The sequence below is a fragment of the Lethenteron reissneri genome, chromosome 44 (assembly GCF_015708825.2).
Source record: "Lethenteron reissneri isolate LAM-NWPU_2019-01 chromosome 44, ASM1570882v1, whole genome shotgun sequence".
Lineage (NCBI taxonomy): Eukaryota > Metazoa > Chordata > Hyperoartia > Petromyzontiformes > Petromyzontidae > Lethenteron > Lethenteron reissneri.
The window spans coordinates 4,388,556-4,407,329 of NC_083822.1; the positions used below are offsets into that span (position 1 = coordinate 4,388,556).

The 18,774-nt window shown below is 50.6% G+C and overlaps 1 protein-coding gene across 1 annotated transcript in view; it reads left to right on the top strand.

The window, feature by feature from the left end:
* Positions 1-1,431: 1,431 nt before the first annotated feature.
* The window catches only part of LOC133353428 (voltage-dependent T-type calcium channel subunit alpha-1H-like), a 307,728-nt gene continuing 290,385 nt past the window's right edge, over positions 1,432-18,774 (top strand). The window contains 2 exon segments of the mRNA XM_061569680.1: positions 1,432-2,118; positions 12,211-12,778. Of these exon segments, the coding sequence (XP_061425664.1) occupies positions 12,234-12,778 (545 nt within the window). The 5' untranslated portion in view covers positions 1,432-2,118; positions 12,211-12,233.

An 18,774-nucleotide genomic window follows, 5' to 3' on the forward strand; every position in this document is an offset into this window, starting at 1 on the left:
CCACTGTTGCGACTTCTCCTGACGTGCGCGTCTGTCGGAGATCACTCGAGCTTTTCGGTTTAAGAGACGTAAGTGTTTAAGGAGCACGTTGCCAACAATTCAACCACGCTGTTCAAAGTACCGTCTAATAATAATAACAATACGTCTCTAATACTGCATTGGCCGATAACTCGTGTTCACACGTTGTGCACGCTGACGGCTGGAGAGGTGTTTGCGGTGGTTAGCGCACGGCGCTCACATGAGTTCGATTCCCGGCCACGGTTCACATAAATGTCAAGCGATATCTGAGCTGCTCCTGGGCATCTCCATGACCAACTCGGAGTTGTCCAGCGTGGTGAAGTGTGGTTCAGCTGCCACGCCGTGACCAACACAGTGCGGTTGGAGGTCTTCATCCAGCAGTGCATTGCCGAAGAGCTGTAAATGATGATGATGAGAGTTTGCACTTACTGTTTAAATTCGTGTGAGAGAACACATGGGGAGCGGCGGCGCAGCAATTCACGAAACGCACTAAGATCCCTGCCTCCCTAGGTTCGACTGCCGGTGGACATCAGTGGCATCTGAAATCAGAACCTGGTCTGGGCCTCCGCTAGGTTGCCTCAGCCTTAAATGTCGTGCCTGTGGCCGTGCTTGTGGTCTTCAACACTGGGGATACATCTTGACTTAAAGCTTTCGTGACTGCAGGAATAAATATTCTTTGGGTCTTTCAGTAAAGTCACGTAGATGGTTCAAATAAAATAACAAAAAATTTCGACGTTTCGATCACAACACATCCTGATGACGGTCGCTTGTGTTGTGATCGAAACGTCGTAGTTTTTTGTTATTTAAATTTGAACCTATCTACGTGGCTTTACCGAAAAACCCTAAGAATGCTGGGGATGCAAATGGGGTCGGGCGTTTTACAGACGGACACTGCGCTCCGATCCCGGTTCAGTTGCCGGGTTCAATCCGTGGTCGTGCACAACATCTGAACCTGTCGAGCCCTCCACATCGGTTGACTCGGCCCGACATGAGCGTGTCGTCTGAATCGGCACGAGGGGAAACAAACACGGCCTGGGAGTGCGCGGTGCTACCTGCTCCACACATCAACTGGCTGGTGCGCTGCTCCGGCTTTAATAGGTGCTCGCTAACAACACTTGCTGCTGCCGTCTGCAAGGTGAATCGAGACGTGGCTGTCGATGTGCGTGCGGCAGCGAGAGCGAGAGAGGATGGGGGGGGGGGGGGTATGGAAGCAGAGAAGTGTTGCTGCTGCTGCTGCTGGCGGTGGGAGGGATGCAAAGAATGCACCAAGGTAGCATCATAAATCATAACTTTGGGGGAGGGGGGCGGTGGGGGTCTGGAGGGGGGCCACGCGGTTTTTGTTGCGCGAAAAAATCCTCACAGCGCTCGCTCTCCCCTTGCTACATCGCATTCACCCTCCTCCTCCCTCCTCCTCATCCTCTCCCTCTCTCCAATCGCTCTCTTGACACATCACTCCCCACTCGCTGCACACAGCCACGAACCCGCGCAGGAGTAATAAGCTCTTATAAACTGCGCTGGATGTGTAGAGGCTAAGGGAAGAAAATAGTGTGCGTCTGTGAATTAACTAACAACATTAATGCTTCGGTCATTACAGCAGCCAATGTGTTGTGCGTGTGTCTATACACATTGACAGACACGCAGACAGACAAGACACACGGACAGACAGTGGCAGACTTACTCGCATTCAGATACATAGGGACACAGCCATACATACAGGCAAACAGACACGCAGAGACAGACACGCACACAAACACACGGACACACAGACAGGGACACGTACAGGCAGACAGAGACATCTGTGAGCACACCGCATGGATTTGCGCGTTCAAATCCGCAAAGGACCAGGATGTTACGACTGGTGATGAACGGAGGAAGCGCTTCATTGCCATCATCATCATCATCGCCACCGTCGTCAATCACATCGTCACCGGCATCGTTGTCGTCGCCGTCGAAGAGACGGGGAGGCGTGTGGAGGCTCGAGGGGTCGCGCGCCGCAGACACGTGCTCCTCGTAGGGGGGAGTGCTCTGAGGGGTGCACCGAGACAAGTGGGCGCCTCTATGCCGGAGAGGAGCGCTGAGCGGCAGCTGTCAATGAGAGAGGTGAGACGATGGTCATCCGTAATGTGGGCGATGCGTTGAACGGTACGCACGTGTGTGTGCATGCGTGTGTGCGTGCGCGCAAATTCATACGTAGAACAGTTGTCCATTCGGCGCGACACCCTGAACAGTGTGTATAGGTGTGCTGTGTGTGTGTGCGCGCACGCTAATCACATCTTTGAAACAGTTGTCCATTCGGCGCGACACACTGAACAGTGTGCATGTGCGGCGTGTGCACAGAGCAGTGGCGACGTGGTTAGCGCAGTGCCCTAAGCACCGGGAGTTTGATTCGCGACCACGGCTCACAACGGTGACGAGTAATCTCCGAACCTGTTCTGGTCCTCCCCCCCCTGGGTCGACTCAGCCTGCACAATCGAGCGGCGCGGTGGGGTAATGAACACCGGCGACGGGGGAGACGACGGCTCCCGTCTCGTGCGAGCGCCGTGGGTGCGCGCTATCGGGCCCCAACAGTCGGCGGAGACAGCACGGGGGGGGAGGAGGAGGAGGGGGGGGGTCTCAGACGACGTCTGGCGCTTGCCAATTCATGCACGGACCAGTTTCTTTACCGCGAGAAAGCCGATACATTTCACCGTGGCCCTCTGCATCGGTCCGTGTGTTTGCTAACACAATGGCACAATTGTCGGTGAGAAAGACGGTAAATAGAGCTCGGGTGCGTAATAGGCTTGGAGCTATGTATAAATGTGTCTGTGCGCGCGCGTGTGTGTGTGTGTGTGTTGGTGAAGGTAGTAACAAAAAAGAGTTACGATATCGAATGCGCCTTGAAGAGTCTGTGGTCGTGGGTTGTGTGCGTTTGCAAGTTCCGCGCATAGAACAGTCGACACCTGAGAAAGGTGATACAATTGCGATATTTGTTGAATACAGTAGTAGCGAGGTCGCGTGAGCACAAGTGCATTTCTCATTCTTAATTCGGTTGGATACATGTCACCACCTTGGGAGACAAAAGCGGCCGGGCGTGGTACTGGCCACATCGCATCCCACGTGCGAAGCTCCAGTATCGATATCTGCTCGCCAATCTAACTCCAAGTCCACAGAAGGGGAGGGCGGATGCCTCCAATGTGTCTCGATGTGTACGCGTGGCCGTCTCGTCGTGACGAACGCTTAACGCGTTGAGCCTGGAGAGCGTTCTGGATGGGCGAACCGGGTGCACAACACAGGTGCTCTAGGCTGCTGCAGGGCTACGTTGTTGGCAGCAGGCGGCAATGCCGTAACATCCATTGTTGTACTGCACACCTGTGCTCTCTCACAACCTAAGCTTTCCGGGATCAAATATCCCTCGTGGCCGGAAAGGAATACATGGAGGCCCTCATCCAGCAGTGGATTGACACACGGACTGTGCGTGTACTGCACTGAACTGTCACCAATAGATTAGGTGGAGAGTGGCTGCCCATTGCGATTTAACAATACACCTACATATACAGATGAGTGCGCGCGCCAATACGAACACGCGCACACAAGCGGGGGGGAAGGTGCAACGTGTCAATGCGCATGTGCCCAGAGTAGATGTTAATCCTGGGGGTGCCGTTTAATGTCTGGACTTGTCCAGAGCATCGCCTAGGACGACTCGAGCCTTAAATGAGTACCTGATGCGGTGGGTAAACGTTATCAATGGGGAGAGACAAAGGCGGAATGCAATGTATACTGCAGACCACAGCCGTGCCTGTCAGTAACAGATGCTCGCTAGCAACGCTCGCCCCCCGCAATTAATACATAACAGGATGTTCTTTGCTTTAGAATACTTTGAGCACGTGTGTAGACGTTGGACGATGGTGGCTGGGTACGTCAGGAATCGAGGACTGTGGAGGTAGCGAGGGTTGATGGATCACCGCACAAATCACGTGAAAATCCCTTTCAGTCCGGGCCAGATTAATATTTTGTAGGCCCCTGGGCTACAGGCACTGTGAGGCCCCCGGTAATATTTCCAAAAGGAAAAGAAAGTAAAAAAAAAATATTACAAGGCTAACAACAAATTAAAATTCAGCATTCACAAATGAAATAACTTTTCACTTCTTCATCTCTGGAGGTCCTCCAGCTGGTGGAGGCCCCTGGGCTCCAGCCACCAAAGCCCCGTGCCTTAACCCGGCCCTGCTTCTAGTGGGCGTCGAGGAGGAGGAGGTGTCCGTGCCCTGGCTCGCCAGGGAATGCACGCAGCAAAAATAATTGACTCCACGCGTTGAGTCTGCACGGGATAGAGTGTTTCCCCCTCGCACGCGTGGATTTTCTTCGAGAGCTCCCGTTTCCTCCAACGTGTTCTAACCACGCATTGATTGTCCGACAACGCCTTCATATATAGAGCGCCGCAGAGCTTGAGCAATTGTTGGCGCTGGCTACCGCGTAGCTGCCATCCGGCTTGTCGATTTGCCAGCGCCTCCGAGTCGTTTTCTCTCTTCACGAGTGAGCGAACACTACGTACATTATGCGTTGTAATTATTACAACTGTAGTCCATATTGTTTCGTAGACTCATTGCGTTCTATGTAGCATTATAATGAATTACATTGTCTCATGGTTGTGTGGATGCGCTCACACGCACATATAGCAGTTGTTCAAAATTGTGGGGATATTTAATTACAAGTACGGTAATTAATAGTGCATTCTTCTATATTTACTCCCATATAAATATATAACAGCACAACTGGCAATTACGCGCCAATTATTTACCCAAGAGAGCGCTTGGGGGCCGTCCATAAATGACGTCACGCACCTAGGGGGGGGGGGTCATACATTTGTGACGATGTGTGACGAGGGGGGGGGGGGTTGAGAAATGTGACGTCACATCAAAATGCGCAAAATAAATATAGACAACACGTTCTACTTAATTAAATAGACTTTGTAATACATGTTTTCTCCTACAACATCAGAGTGCAGCGCCACATTAAATACGCACTACAATGACAATAGTTTAAAGCGATTTGAAGCACGTTTTATTTTCAAAATGGAAATATGGTTTTGGGGGGGGGGGCAGAGCTTTGTGACGTCACATTTGATGGGGGGGAGGTCTGACTTTTTGTGACGCCGTGTGACGAAGGGGTGGGGGGGGGGAATCGCCTAAAATCGCGTGACGTCATTTATTGACGACCCCTTGGTCTCAAGAAACCAGCGAGCATCCCGCGGGGGTGACCACTCGGCATTGCCGACATCACCTGGCCGCATGGCAGACGCACGCCGACATCACGTGGCATGCGCCTGTGGCTACCCAAGCAAGTGCTGGACACCAGGCTCAAGCCGGCTTAGCTCTCGAGGTCCGGACAATGGGTGCTCTGTCCAGTTGCCTATTCGCTTTTTATTCCAATCGTATCTGGCAATAGAGGACTGTGCACGTTCACTCAGCGGCTGTCGGTGACACATTGGATGGGCAGGCCCATGACTAAGGCGCGCATCGTGTGGACAGGCTGGGCTGCGAGGTGTGTGTTACCCCCCCCCTCCCCTCATATGCATGAGTGTTTCCCCGGGTTTTCCCGTTTTCCTCGCGCACAAAGCCCAAAACGCTAAATTTTTAATGGAATTGGCCAAACGTACCAACGGAGGACGTGCGTAATGAACATCTTGAGACTTTGCGAGTTCTCCTTTTTGCACGGCCACTGTGTATTTGTCACAAGACGCCATAGGGGTTGCTGCGGCATTTTAATGCGTGCTCGCAAACATCTCTTGGGTACAATATATAACAAAGACAAAGATCCCCGTATAGCCTTAACAGACTGTAGGGGCAAGTGCTGTTAGCGAGCACCAATGAAGGCCGGAACGGTACACGAGGGGGTGGGTGGCCAGCACCACGCCCGACCGCCTTTGTCTCCCCAGTGGCGATGTTTACACACCGCATCAGGTACTCATTTAAGGCTGAGTCGACCTAGGGGAGGCCCAGGACCGGTTCAGATAATCGTCACTGGTGTCAGCCGTGAGCGGGAATCGAACCCGGGTCGCCAGGTTCATAGCGCAGCGCGCTAACCGCTACACTACCGCTCCCCACAATATATACACACACACACACACGCTTGTCTGAATGAACCAGTGTGCGCGCACGTGTCACACACGACTTCACGTGCAGTCGTAGTAGGTGCTGGCTGATAGCGAGTGTGTCACAACTCGCGTGCATATTCAGGTCTCCGCACCTTTTGTGCGGGATCGAGCTCAATAGGTACCCGCTCGCATCACAGGCACATACGTCAATACATACACACGTACATACCTGCACACCTGTATTTGCTCTACTGCCCTTAATAGGCGCTCGATAACAACACCGCATTCCTGCGTGCATGCGGTGAAAGCATTGATGGGTCTAGAGAGAGCCGATTGAGATGCATTTCTCTGTTTCATATCGGTCTCTGAGTAATGTTTTAAAGACAGACTAATTTTAATGACAGTGCCATGCTGGTCGGCATCTCACGCGTGTGCTGAATTTGTGTTTGTGTTTTAAACGTCCCCACCCCCCGCTCAATGCCAGGTCGATGACGATTCCGAATATAATAATACAGGGTGCTTAAACAAATTTGTAACACTTAAATGGGACTATCGTTTTTTTAATGGAAAAATAACGGAGTATAATCTGTGTAACATAATAACAACTGTAATGTTAACAGCTTCAAAAAGTCAAACAGTCTCTCACTCGTTCGCCATCATTGCCAACGCGTGCCTGGAATCTTCTCCAGGTGGTCTCCAGAGCCCGGAGGCGGCACGTTTCTTGTGGTGTCGTTGCAAATTCTCATAAGTGTTCACATTGTTAGTTGAAGCACCCTGTAGTGACAACACAACGGCAGTGGAGCACTCAACAAGGGAGATCATTTGGAGAAGAGGCGACCCGGGCGAGGAGGAGGTGGAGGAGGGCGAGGGAGGGAGCCATACACAATTATGTTATACACTCTAATATGAAATGTATGAAATAGTATATATCATATTAAACTAACGTCACAAAGCGATGTCTTGTTCAAATTACCATTTGACGGTTGTGCTTGTAGCCCTGAGCCACAGTGGTGGACATTGCACATTTCCATGGCGAGGCGAGTTTACCCATAGAACAACCTACCCGCAAGGTGATATCAATTTTATCGACCCCAGAAGGATGATTAGAGGCAGTGACAATTTTAACTTGGAAGGCTTACGAATGCAAGCCGAGTTTTCTGAATCGCAGAGCCACCTGGCTCAGCACGACGAAGAACAAGACGCTCTCAATTGGTCTCTTTCAGGATCAAACTAAAATAGCAAGGAGGGACATTTTTTTTCGAATTCAGAAACAAAATCAATCATTCGGGAGCCGCAATGCAATGTTAATACGAGACCGACCCCTGGTCTATTGCATGCAACGGGTGTCTGAACAAATCGGGTGAGTCTCCGGGCAACTGGAGCTGGCGTCGAACTCTGGGGTCGAGCTCGATGCAGACATGAATGCGTCAAAAACGGATATTACGCAACGCGTGCTTTTCACGGTCCACCTCGATTTACTTTTGATATCGAAACATTTAATGCTCTCGCGGACTCTCTTCATTCGGAGCTGGCGAGCAGTATGGCACACACGTTCAGGAGGCGGTGTGCTTAGACTCACAACATTCGATCTTATAACTTGCGCTATTGAGCACAGCGTCACGCACTCGGTTATTGCTGAGTCGACCTAGGGGTGGCACAGGATACATTCATATATCACTCGCCACCAATGTTATCCGTTGCCATGAATCGCTCCACCTTTCACAGACACCAAGCTGCCTCGTGTAGCTTTTAATAGAGTGTTGGGGCAAGTGCCGTTAGCGAGCACGTAATGAAGGCCGGCACAGCACACGAGGGGGTGGGCTGCCATCACCACGCCTAGCCACCTTTGTCTCCCCGGTGTTGATGTTGAGACACCGCACCATCGACTGCTCATTTAAGGCTGAGTCACACGCGCGCTTGTACAAACACTCTTGGACATACACAGAGCCACACTTAAAAAAAAAAACCCATTCTCGATTGCATTGTTTTGCGTGGACCTAAAATTACGAGCGCAATGCAATTACCGTGGTCCACTGCAGTGTACAGACACATTGGGGACGTTTATCAGCATTTGGGGGGGGGGCGGGGGCTATTAGCGGGTTAGCACTCGGCACGAAATGCGATTCTATGAACTGAAATATTGTGGTTAAATGTCCACGGCACAAAGCAACCTACTCGGCCCGCTTGCACCGGAGTTGGGCATGCGTTGCGTCAAATGTTGACGTGCGGCAGTTTGACGCCACTGCAAGACTCTCTCAGTCGGTTTAACTCTTAGGCTTTCGCGACCAATATCATCCATGATACAGATTTCGTGGGTTAGATCGCGTAAATATATGAGTGGATCGTTAAACCCGCCACCACCTGCCACAGCCAACGAGTAAGGTTTGTCACGTAAAGAGAACGTGGCCAATTCGTCACTAGTACAGCACTCCGGTGTGATGGAGAGCCAAGCCACAACATTTACAATCTGAGTACGACGTTTCGCCAGTAATTACAACTAGCTTCAGCAGGCGACAGCCAGATTTGCGGAGAAGTCCACCTGTTTCGCTCCTTAAATAGAGGGGTAATTGTGATGCTATTTCAGTCGTCTGAGACTAGAATTGCATTTTATTTCAGTGTCCTATCGGATGAATCCAGCAATGGGACTGTGCTAATCTATTTTTGGGCCCGAACTTCTGGTGGGAATTGCACATCACGATGGCGGGCGTCATTCTTCATATTGGAAGACTCGTGTTGCGTTTACACGAAGTTGTACAGAACGTATCGACTATAGAGAGTCTCAAGACATGTAATGTCCTGCATCATGATTTTTTTTTTATCTCGCAGGATGATTGTTTTATTTCAAGAGAAAAATCCACGGGTAACACTCTTATAGCGGCAGACATACACCACGGTACTGTTATTCGCAAATCCATTGCTACTCTTTGTTTTTTTCGGTAAAGTCACGTAAATAAATAAGTGAAAAACGTGAAAAAATCCATTGCTGTCCTGCCATCTCCTGGTAGCCTTGCAGCTCAAGCCTACGGCACCTGTTATTCATTGGCAGTCTCTTGTCCAATTAATCAACAAGGCTCGGCCATCCGTGTTCTCCTAGAACTGCCGAGATCGGGGCGCGCACCCAGTCGACAGCTGACTTGGATTTGAACTCGTAAACATGCTCAACTTAGTGAGTCGAACGCTCTAACCACCGCGCCAATATACACCTAAATGTTATGGTTTGGCTCCCCAACACACCGGTGTGCTGTACTAGTGACGAATTGGCCACGTTTGTGAGAATTGTTTTATTATGTTTTATTTTTATTATTTTATTACTTCCCTTCTACGTGACTTTACCGAAAGAACCAAGAAGATGGCCACGTTCTGTTTACGTGACAACCATTACTAGTCTGCTGTGTCGGGTGGTGGCGGGTTTAAACGACACATTTACATATTTATGCGATCTAACCCCCCCAAAAAACCTGTATTATGGATACACCTAACACGTAGTATTCTAATGGTGTTCTCGTGTAGATATAAAATATAAAGCATCTACAACTATGGATGTGGCGGTGACCGTTGAGTCGCAAACGTTGTCCACAGTTTCTTGCTTACAACTCGAGAAGCCCAGCACCTTGCACGTGTCTTATTTGAATCTCCAAAAAAAATGACCGTCCCCGAAGGTCGATTGTTGTAGTTTTTTTGGGGCTCTCGGGGAAGGGTGAGCTCAAAGTTCTGCATTTGCTTGACGTCTTGTGTTGAACACTCACCGCACGGACGCGTAATGCTCGCCATCCGTGAGCCCAGGCAGTCACCCCCCCCCCCACCGTGAACTGTGGCGACAAGTCAGGATATCAATTCTGGGGGAAATCCGATGAGCTATGAAGCTCTTTTTCACAGATGTCCAGAATTTTTGTCCGGTCAAGCCGCTAGACATCGCTATCCGTTGTTACTTACTCGATATAATAACAGCTACAGGGGTGTCCTTGCATGACCACACTGGCTGGCCATGATGTATTCGCCGCGCTGTTAATTTTGTGAGAGCGGTAAACAATCGAACCCTGCGTGTGAAAGTTACTGCTTCCGGCCGTCCTTGCCTCCGCAGCGCCGATGTTTACAGAGCGCCCCAGGCGCGCCTTTCAGGCTGAGTCGACCCAGGGGAGGCGCAGGCAGGGTCGGGTCGGATATCACTCCGCCGTTGATGTCAGCCGTGACCGGGATTCGAACTCGGAGCGTCCGCATCTTGGGGCAGTGTGCTAAGCAATGTGCCACCGCTCCCCACGCCCACACACACGCGTTCACGCACACACATGCATGAACAGAGCAACCCCCCAGCCCCCCTTACCACGGGCTATCAGGCTGAATGTGTTAACACGCGCACGGAGATATCTATCGTTTATTTAAACAAGAGATAGCGTGTGTCTTTTGAAAGAGAAACCTGGGAAAATCCTTCAAAATCCATCGGCGTATGTCACGGGATCATGAAAGGGGTTCCACGTGCAGTCTTCCACGCGGCATAGACGCACCTAGCGGGCCCACGTCGCCTTGATGTCGCCTCGTGTTGTTCTCCGCGTGACTCCAATCGGTCACTAAATTGTGAGCTCGCGGGAGGGAGCAGTCCGGGTTCAGACAGCGATGACTTTGTAACAACCATGCGCCAGCAACTGTGCAAGCAAGACCCGCGCGCACGTGCGGCCGTGGAGACGCGCACGTGCTGGGGGCGACGTCTTCATTTGTCGACTGTCAAGGGGCGCGTGGCCTCGTGCGAGACGGGGATCGTCGCTTCGTGCCATCGTGGGAGAGGGCTGACTGCTTGATGAGCTCCTCATCCAGCAGTGGAGACGATGCTGGCTCATGATTTAGCACGGCTGGCTACGTGCGGCGGCGAAGGAAGTTCTACATGCTGTATGATCCTCAATATATTACAGTACGCACAGACGCTTAGTGTATGTGCACACGCACATTGAGATGCTGCACACACGTTAGATTAGCACAAAATAAAGGTCCCCCGTATAGGCCACGTAGAATAAGGGGGCAAGTGCCGTTCGCGAGCAGCTACGAAGACCTCAACGGCGCACGGGGCGGTGGTCTCGCCCACCACTGGGCCCGACCGCCTTTGTCTCCCCGGTGTTAGTATTGTGAATATTTACCCACTGCACCTGGGTATTTTCTTCCTGGCCGAGTCGGCTTTGGCGAGGCAAGGGACCGGCTCAGATATTTGCCACTTGTGTGTGCCGTGGAGTGCAACTCGGGCTAGCGGTCTCGCCGCGGTTGTTGCGTCATACAGGCGTGGCCCCAGTAAGTTTGAGGGGGGCTCGGTGCTGATGGATTATTTTTTTGGGGGGGGGCAAAACTCCTCCTTGATCTATTCATTTCCGTCACTTGACTTTCATCACCACCACCACCACCAGCAGCACCCATCTCCGATGTCAAACGCTCAATTGGATCGTTCGTCTTTGGGTTTTTTTTAGTTCTAGATTTTAAATGCGATGGAACATTTTTTTTAAAGAAAAGGTAAATCCACGTTACAACGATAAAACTACAGCATGTAAATTTCCGGCACAGAACTAGTTGTAAATGCACACAGCGATGCTATAGATATATATATTTTTTTATGTCAAAATGATCTATAGGATTTCCCACAGTCCGACAGTATTGCGTTTCAACCATTATAAAATAAAATAAATTGGGGGGGGATAAAAATCCGAGGCCCCTGACTGCTGCCCCTAAAGCCCCCTTCATTAATCCGGCACTGCATCCATAAATATAAAGATCCCCCGTATAGCCTCAACATACCTTTGGGGAAAGTGCTGTTAACGAACACCTATGAAGGCCGCCACGACGCATAAGGGAGTGGGGGGCCTGCGCCACGCCCGGCCACCTTTCTATCCCCAAAGTTTACACACCGCACCAGGTACTCATTTGAGGCTGAGTCGACCTAGGGGGAGGCCCAGCACCGGTTCAGGTAATCGTCACCGGCATTGGCCGTGACCGTTCGAACTTGTGTCGCCGGGTTCGGAGCGCAGCGTGCTAACCACTACCCCACCTCTCCCCTGCATCCACACACACACACGTGTGGCACACACACGTCTACACAGGTGTGCACGTGTGTGTCGGTGACATCTGTCTCCTCCGTTGCCACCCAGGTGTCATCACGGCGTTCCTTGCCATGGCGGAGCGATTACCCGAAGCTGGCGCGCCCAGGGACCATGGCAGCCGCCTGTGCAGCCGTGGAACCTGCCCCACCACCGCCACCACCACCGCCCCTGCCACAACCAGCTCGACCGCCACCACCAGCACCGCCGGCAAGACGAGCAGCAGCGTGAACGCCGCCGCCAGCAGCAGCAGCGGCGGTGGCGTCGTGGGTAGCAGCAGCAGCAGCGTGATCTACATGCCGCGTTGTGTCCACCACTCGGACGTGACCTCGGACGCCGGCGAAAGTTTGCCCGCCGCTGGCCCGCTTCCCGGGGCAGGAGCGTTGCCCGGGGCGGAGAGACGGCACGACCGGGCGGCCGGTGGTGGCGGTGGTGTCGGTGGTGGCGGTGGTGTCGGTGGTGTCGGTGGTGGTGGCGGTGGTGGCGGGACGGGAGATGTTGGGGAAGAAGGAACGGAAGACCCGGAGCTACCTTACCCCGCGCTCGCGCCCGTCGCCTTCTTCGTCATGAAGCAGAGCACGATGCCCAGGAGCTGGTGTCTCAGGATGGTTTGTAATCCGTATCCTTTTTGTTTGCTGCGAGAAGTCGATGCTTTGAGTTGAAAGGGTTGGGGGCCGCGGGGGGGGGGGGTGTTGGCGGTGGCACGCAGAAAGGGTCGTTGCCCGGAACGTCGTTGTGGTGTTTGTCTTTGTGTGTTTTGTTCGATTGTAAGGTTCTATTGTTGAATGTTGTGACAGCTTTGTTTCACGTGAAGGACATTTTAATAGCGACTGCGTGGGAGTGGGAGGGGGGGATGCTTTAATGCAAGATTATGATACAGCACCTCGTGTGGTCTTAAAGGCGCTCGCTTGCAGTCAGTCCGCTGACTTGGAACACGAAGAGGTGGAGCTACCATGATGATGATGATGATTGAAGTGGGTGACACCCGCAGCGCAAAGGAAGTGTTTTGCTGCTGTTGTTGTTATAGGCAGTATATAAAGTAGGTCCCTAATGGAGGTAGGCGAAACAAGTCAGGGGTTGAAGTTTGCGACCCAGTGATGGGGACTCGGGGGAGGGGGGCATCACGGACAGATGCAGCCACGTTGACGGTAATCGTCGTGGTGCTGTGCGCGTGTGATGCCTCCAGGCGTGACACTCACGAATCTCACGGGCGTGAGACGCAGTGCCCTTTAACGGACGCGGCGGTGTCTTCAGCTGGTCTCACGCTGCTCTTAATCTCACCAGGGCCAGCTTCGTCACGGTCGTTAGCCTGAGTGGTGTACATAATTTATACGCACGCATGTACATGCATGCACGTGGTTGATGCATTAGATGCGTGGTATGAACAATACATGTTATTTTGTACGGAGCACGTATGCACACGCATGCATGTGCATATACCCAAAGGCAAAGATGCCTCGTATAGCCTTAACATACTTTTGGGGCAAGTGTTGTTGGTGAGACCCTAATGAAGCCAGTATGAACACACGAGGGGGGGGGGGGGTGGGTTGCCAGCACCATGCCCGGCCGCCTTTGTCTCGCGAGTGGTGATGTTTACACAGGCCGAGTCTACCTAGGGGAGGACCAGGCCAGGATCGGTTAAAATATTCACCACTCATTTCGGTTCCGAGGTGGGAATGTAACTCTGGTGGTGGCCAGGTTGGTGGCGCGGTGCGCTAACCACTGCACCACAGCTCCCCACACATGTATAGCCACTCGTCTTAGAACACACACGCATGTACGTACAGCATGGGACGTGTTCTACCACATAATGCGTACGGACATGTAGGTCATTTGTGCATCGTCTCAACATGTTACATGAACACATGTATTTTTGTACCTAATGTATGTTACAAACACAGTGCAATGTAATTAACTATTTAACAATATGCTGTAATGCATGCATATGTATTCATTGGTTCATGCATCAAACGGATAGAAGGGCTGGGAAGCTTTGAAGGAATGAAGCTTTGAAGGAATAATATTTGATTTGGTGTGTGAGTGCAGTTGTGTGTGGTGTGAGAGAGCGGTGGTGCAGCGGTTAGCCCACCGCGCTACAAACTTGGTGATAGCAGTTCAATTCTCACTCGCGACAGACACCAGTGGCGATTCTCTGAACCGGTCCTGGGACTCCCCTACGTGAACTCGGCTTGAAATGAGTACCTGGTGCAATGTTTTGAATATCGCCGCTAGGGAGACAAAGGCAGCCGAGCGTGGTGCTGGCTCACAGCACTCACCCTGACAGTCTGAGGCTGCATGGGGGATCGTCGTGTATGAGCGTGTGCACGGAAGCCTGCTCAAGCAGATCTTGGCAGTGCATTCTGGGTGTGCGAATCCCTTGCAAGCGTGGTGTGCATGCATGTATATACATGGCGTGCATGTATATACATGTATATACATGCACGCCGCTGTATTGGTGTGCAGCTGTATCTGCATCTGCGTGTGTGAGAGTGAGAGGGCACCTGACCTGTTAATGGGTCGCCGCTCATTGTGCGTGGCATCTGAGATGGCCCTCCCGATTTTCGCCGTGTCAAGTGTCCGGTGGTTCCGTCAACACCGGAGGCATCCATGGTGTGACGACGCCCGGGTTTTGGCGAGGGTGGGCCTGCTGCGTCCTGCTGTCATTTTCATTGTCGAAAACACATCGGTTATTCCGTTCTCCGACAGACGAACACGCGGCCAATGCATTCTCCTAATACTGCTGTTCGCGCACAAGTATACCACAGTTCAATGCTACTTTGGCTTTGCTTGCTATCAACATACTGCTTGGAGACTGATGCAGCGCAAAGCCAATTGGTGGAATTATATAAGCAACAAAAACAATGCGCCAATCCATGACATGGAGGGATTTTAATCCAGTTTTTAAACGTAATCAAAGGAAAACTAATTATGGATATTAATGTATACTTTTCCTGCTTTCCAACGTGCATTTGTCATTGGAATTACTCTCCAGCAGTGAAATCGGGTCGTGGCAGGCGCACAGGGAGCAGTTCATCCGTAGGCGATGATGGGGAAAATGACGATCTGATAGTGACTCTGCCAGCTTTGTGTCTCCAGCTTTTGAGCAACCCCTTTGATCAATTCGTCCATTATTCTACAGGATGCGTGCCCAACAGCAACACAATGTCATACTAAACTTGTGATAAAATTGGATAATGCCCCCATCCATTATGGACAGACAGCGCTCACGAAAAAACGCTTTCAAGCTTAGGAAGGAATGTGTTTAAAACTGACATTGACGTACCAGCTACAGGACACTGCTACCATTGCAGTACTGTTAATGAATTATGCACAGCCCCGTGTTACTGCACTGCTGGATGAAGGCATAGCGGTGGATATTCGACCATACTTCACCTTGCTGGTTCGTGTGGGTAGGTGGGGATGGGAAAGGTTGCTTTAGATATCACTGACCACTAATTTTAGCCGTGACTCAAAATCAAACTCGGGTCACTGTGTTCGTAGTGGTGTGAGCTACCCACTACGTCACCCCACCACCCACCGCTATTACATTCCTGTACTTCTCAGTGCCCTCTGCGATGTGTGCTTCCGAGACGAGCATGGATGGGTCCCCATCATGCGTGACATGTTGTGATGTCGCCAGGGGTAATGGGGCTCGAACCTTGTGGCTGAAGGTGTGAAGTCTCTAGCGGGGCTGTGACATTACCAGCGGGCACTGTCGTGGAGTGTGTGGAAAGAACAAAGATTAATAATAATATTATACAACCCTGTGTAAATGTCCATACTGCGTTGGTTGTGGCGGTTGTTTACAAGTTCAAATTCTGGTGGGTAGTTTATTCGGCCCATCATCCCTCCGTGGTCACGACAACGTCAGTGCCTAATTGGTTGTCCTATGTAACGCCTCGTCCCTGCCATAGGAACGTCGAATTCCCACCACTGGCTCACTTTTGCATTTTTTCTTTCTCGGCGACATAAGATGTCACACGCGCCAGTAGTTTAGAACGCTCAATAAGTGTGCCCGTCAGTGATCACCGAGTGAGGTTGGCGCACAGAGTTGGGCCATGTGACCAGCACCCACGATGGTCTGACTCCCGTTTGCCTGCCCATTTACGATGTCTACGACCAACACATTCATCCAACCAATCGTTTTACGGGTGTTGAAGTGCGTCGAGACAATAGACCAACCGGCCTGTTTGCTAATGGGGTGATTCAAGACAAACAAACTGGCCTCTTACGGGGGGGGGGGGGGGTGACAGGGGGATCTCAGGGAAATAAACGGTACTAAAAGCCGAGTTAGGCTCCCTTTTAATCAGAAAGATGACCTTTTAAAATAACACTATCATTTTTTTTAATGAGCATATAAGAAACTCATAAACGTGACGCGCATTTCATAATAATCGCAGATACAATGGTGACAGGTCACTACATTTTTTTATTTTTTGAGGTTGTTAGGGTTACAGCCGTCATTATTTTAACATTTTACAAAATGCTTTCAGAAAGAGGGGTCCGAGGGCACAACTCCACAAATGCTTTGTAAAGTATAATTACGAGGAACCTCGCTGACTTGTTGAAAATTAAGATAAAAAAATGACAAGTAGTTTACGCAATTAGACGAGTGAAATTTAAAGAGGTTTCCCACCACAAGGGCTGTTAGCGAGCACCTATTAATGCCTGGTACAGTATGTGCCCTGAGTGGATCGTACCAATGACACAAAACATCATATGATTCTTACCCGCTTCTTTGCTAATGCCCCATTAAAAATAAATTCTATATCTTTAAAAAAGCTTTTGAAGTACTCTCCCATTAAAATACAAATTTAATGTTTTATTTTATTATTTGCACAATCGTCGTGCTCTATCTATTTAAGGTTTCTGTAACTTAATTTGAAATTGTTCTGTGACCAGTCGAAATATAATCTCACCGAGCCGGCTTGTGCGCCAAGGGAATTTACTATTTAACATTGTTTGATGTTGGCGCAACATTATCGATTCCTCCACGTGACGCAGTGCTTTTTTTGCGCTGATTTCTATTTGTTGAAATTCAGTGCTTTTTGTTAGTTCTCCTCTTGTCATTTTGTGTGACCCGGCTTACTCTTGCAGATGCGAGTCGCACGCATCTCTTGTTTTCACCTCGTGAAACAAAACAAGCTTGAAATCTTAAAATTGCGTGGCGGAGCCAGTATGAGTGCTGTTTGTGAGCACCTATTAAGGCCAGCATTGCGCAAGCGGGGGGTTGGGTGGCCCAGCCCCCACCTCTGGCCACATTTTAATATCCCCAGTGCTGATGCTAATACGACCACACCAGCCACTCATTTTCGGCTGAGCAAACCTAGGGGATGCCCAGGTCGGCGTCACATAAACGTGTCACGGTATTTGTACGTGCATCGATGTGTTTGCGTGTGTGCGAGGGTCTGGAGACGTTTGCGAAGGCGTGCGAGCAGCTAGGAGCTGTGGTTTGCCCCCTCCGCTGTGAACCCAGCCACCTGAGTGCAATTACCCATCTGTGGCTGGAGTCGGTGAAAAGCGATCTCTGAACTGATGCTGTTCCTGTGACCCCCAATAGGTCAACGCGGCCTTCAGGTGAGCGTGGTCCTGTATGGCCACACCACTGCCTCGTGCGCTGTTCCGGCATTAACGCACACCAACAGTCTCCAGGCTATGCGGGGGGGATCTTTGTCTTCGTGTCTGCATTCATTAGCAGATAGCAAGATCCGTTGGTAAGAGAGAGAGAGGGTGTGTGCACGTGCGTGCGTGCATGCATTTGTCCTATTTTCTAATGGCACAAACCTCATCCACAAAGTGCATTCGCAACAGAATTTATTATTCTTTTTTTTCTCTCTGTGCCTACGAAGCGTAAAGTCTTACCCGGCAACACAGAATAAACACGGCTAAATCAAAGGCCTCTACCACAGCAACACCCACTCATTTTGCACCTCAAGTGAGACCATGCCCCAAAGACTCACCGGTAAAATGTGGGGAGGTGCCTTTTTTGTCTCTGCCTCTTAAGCACGTCTTAAATCATGGGGTTAAAAGGAAAAGTATCATAACAATGACACGGCATGTTCTGTACCATTACACGTCTGTACGTGTGTTCCGGAAGCCTTGAGAAGTATCTATTCTTATTATTGTTGGCACTTGCGTTTTTTAAAAGATGCTGCTTACTTTCAACGATTATAAAACAATTTTTTATAGCTTTGACATCATGATGGGGTGAATTGTCCATTCGGCACTCTCGTGGTGAGCAGTTGTGAACCCTCATTGTGTTAGAGAATAGGCGCTGGATTACGATGTCACGAAACTATCGCTGAAGATTCTTCAACAGGCCTTACATTACCTCTGATTAGCACGGCTGCCTACGTACGGTGCAAAAGAGTTTCAACATACAACTGCATTCACTTTGTTGGCAAAGAGTATCGGCGGTTTTGCAATCGCATGGAGATATTTTAATCGAGCTGGGAAATGGAGAATTCGGTGGCACGGTGCATGCAACGTGGAGGCTTTTGTGCAGAAGTTGATGACCAGGCGGCTCCTACTTCTTCATATCTGCAGATGTAGATGCAGGGGGGAAAAACTACAATTTGACATCCAGGTGGTCAAGCCAGATAACCACATCAGGAG